This window comes from Octopus bimaculoides, unplaced genomic scaffold, assembly GCF_046866305.1.
Source record: "Octopus bimaculoides isolate indiv1 unplaced genomic scaffold, ASM4686630v1 contig410, whole genome shotgun sequence".
In the NCBI taxonomy this organism is placed as follows: domain Eukaryota; kingdom Metazoa; phylum Mollusca; class Cephalopoda; order Octopoda; family Octopodidae; genus Octopus; species Octopus bimaculoides.
This window is the reverse complement of record NW_028315659.1, coordinates 1-1,853: the sequence shown is the minus strand read 5'-3', so window position 1 is coordinate 1,853 and position 1,853 is coordinate 1. Positions and strand designations below refer to the sequence as shown.

At 37.3% G+C, this 1,853-nt stretch overlaps 1 protein-coding gene across 1 annotated transcript; it reads right to left on the bottom strand.

Annotated features, from left to right (window-relative positions):
- Positions 1 to 292: 292 nt before the first annotated feature.
- On the bottom strand, positions 293 to 1,537 carry LOC149128935 (uncharacterized; the record flags this gene model as incomplete). Its single annotated transcript, XM_089346897.1, has 2 exons — positions 293 to 724; positions 1,339 to 1,537. Coding segments are annotated over 2 exons (482 nt in total), but the record flags the coding sequence as incomplete, so codon positions are not given.
- Positions 1,538 to 1,853: the final 316 nt, after the last annotated feature.

Below are 1,853 nucleotides of genomic sequence, written 5' to 3'. Positions count from 1 at the left end.
AGTTACGGGGCACGTAAACACACCAGCATTATTGCTAGAAATTCACATGCTAGAAATAACAGCCAAATCTCACAAAACTACGATGACATAATGAAAGAAACAAAAGACTCACCTTTCTGCAAAGATTTCCCGCCGTAATATGACAAAGTGAAATTAAAGTGTTCATTTAAGGAAATATTGAAGCAGCTTGTTCCAGAGGAAATAATAATAGATTTTTTTGAAAAAACAAATATATATATATATATATATATATATATATATATATATATATATACATATGTATGTGTCTGTATTTGTCCTTGCCTCACCGCTTGACAACCAGTGTTTGTGTGTTTACATCCCTGTAACATAGCAGTTCAATAAAAGAGACTGATAGAATAAGTACTACGCTTAAAAAAACAATAAATAGGTCCTGGTGTTGATTTGTTCAACAAAAATTCTTTAAGGAGGTGCTCCAGCATGGACTGCAGTCAAATGAGTGAAGCAAATGAAAGAATATGTTCCACCACCACCACTACCCACTGATAAACGAAGACCACCACTCACCGTATCAGTTGACTTTGGGTCAAGACAAGACACTGTGGTCAGACAGTGATTGACACAGTCCAAAATTATGTCCACCCACGGCATGTTGACATAGGTAGGTGAACAGCTGGACACACCATACTTGAGACGGCACACTTCGTCAAACTGCTTCTCCACATGGTGTATATGGTGGCGCACCCTGGTGGAAGAGAAAAAAGAACATGAATGTGATTGAGGGTAGATATGGAGTCCTATGTGTGAGTGCACAGATTGCATTTCAATTGAATCTCCTGACAACAATGCCAGCTTCATATAACCAAGCTATCCTTCTCCCTGGAGACTAGCTTACGGTTTACCCCTTGTTTAGATACCTATTACTTCCAAAGTCCCCACAAGCTATGAAACATGTGTGACTTGGATTTTTTCTACTCCATTCCCTAATTTTGGATGTTTATTCGCATTTCAAGCAACCCCCAACTGCTAACCATAAATTATAAAATAACCTTCAACAAAGCGCTAGTACGAAGCAGTGTTTTAGGTTTGAACAGAATTTAGGTTAGTTTGAAATATGTTTTGGTCACATGTTTCAACTGCTGCAGATATTGTGGAGAATAAATTTCTCTTATGATAAAAAAAAGGTATGAAAAGAGGGGTTTGTTCAGTGTCACCCTCTTTCAGAAATCTCAGAGGTTTTGGAGACTGGATTTTCATCCGGTTGAGCGAAGGAGACCCAGATGAGCATGATCAAGTTTTAACAAGCAAAATGGTGACAAACAACAACAACAACAGGATCAATATATTTGTTGCCCTTACCTTGACACAAGATCCACTGCAGATTTTCCGGATGTTTCCAAAGTCACGGAACGGATGTAGTTCCAAACATCTTGCTCAGCCTGTGAGCATTTCTCGCTGGTGTCATCACCGAAGGTGAACGGAGGAAGTGTGAGGGACCGTAAAGTGTCCCTTACAAACAGGAGATGTTCTTGAGAGTTCCAGTGAATAGGGGGCAGATCTGAAGGGGAGGAAGAAATGGGAGGAAAGGAAAAAAATTAAAACAGAAGTTTAAATGATAGTCACACAGGAGATTGAAGTAATAATAATAATAATAATAATAATAATAATGGTTTCAAATTTTACCACAAAGTCAGCAATTTTGTGCCTGACCGGTTTCTATCAAACCAACCCACCCATGCCAGTAGACAAGGCAGACATTGAATGATGATGATAATGATATATATATATGTATATATATATATACACATACATATATATATATATTAGTTTATGTATATATCAATATTATCTCAGTTTTAAAAAAAACCTTTGAT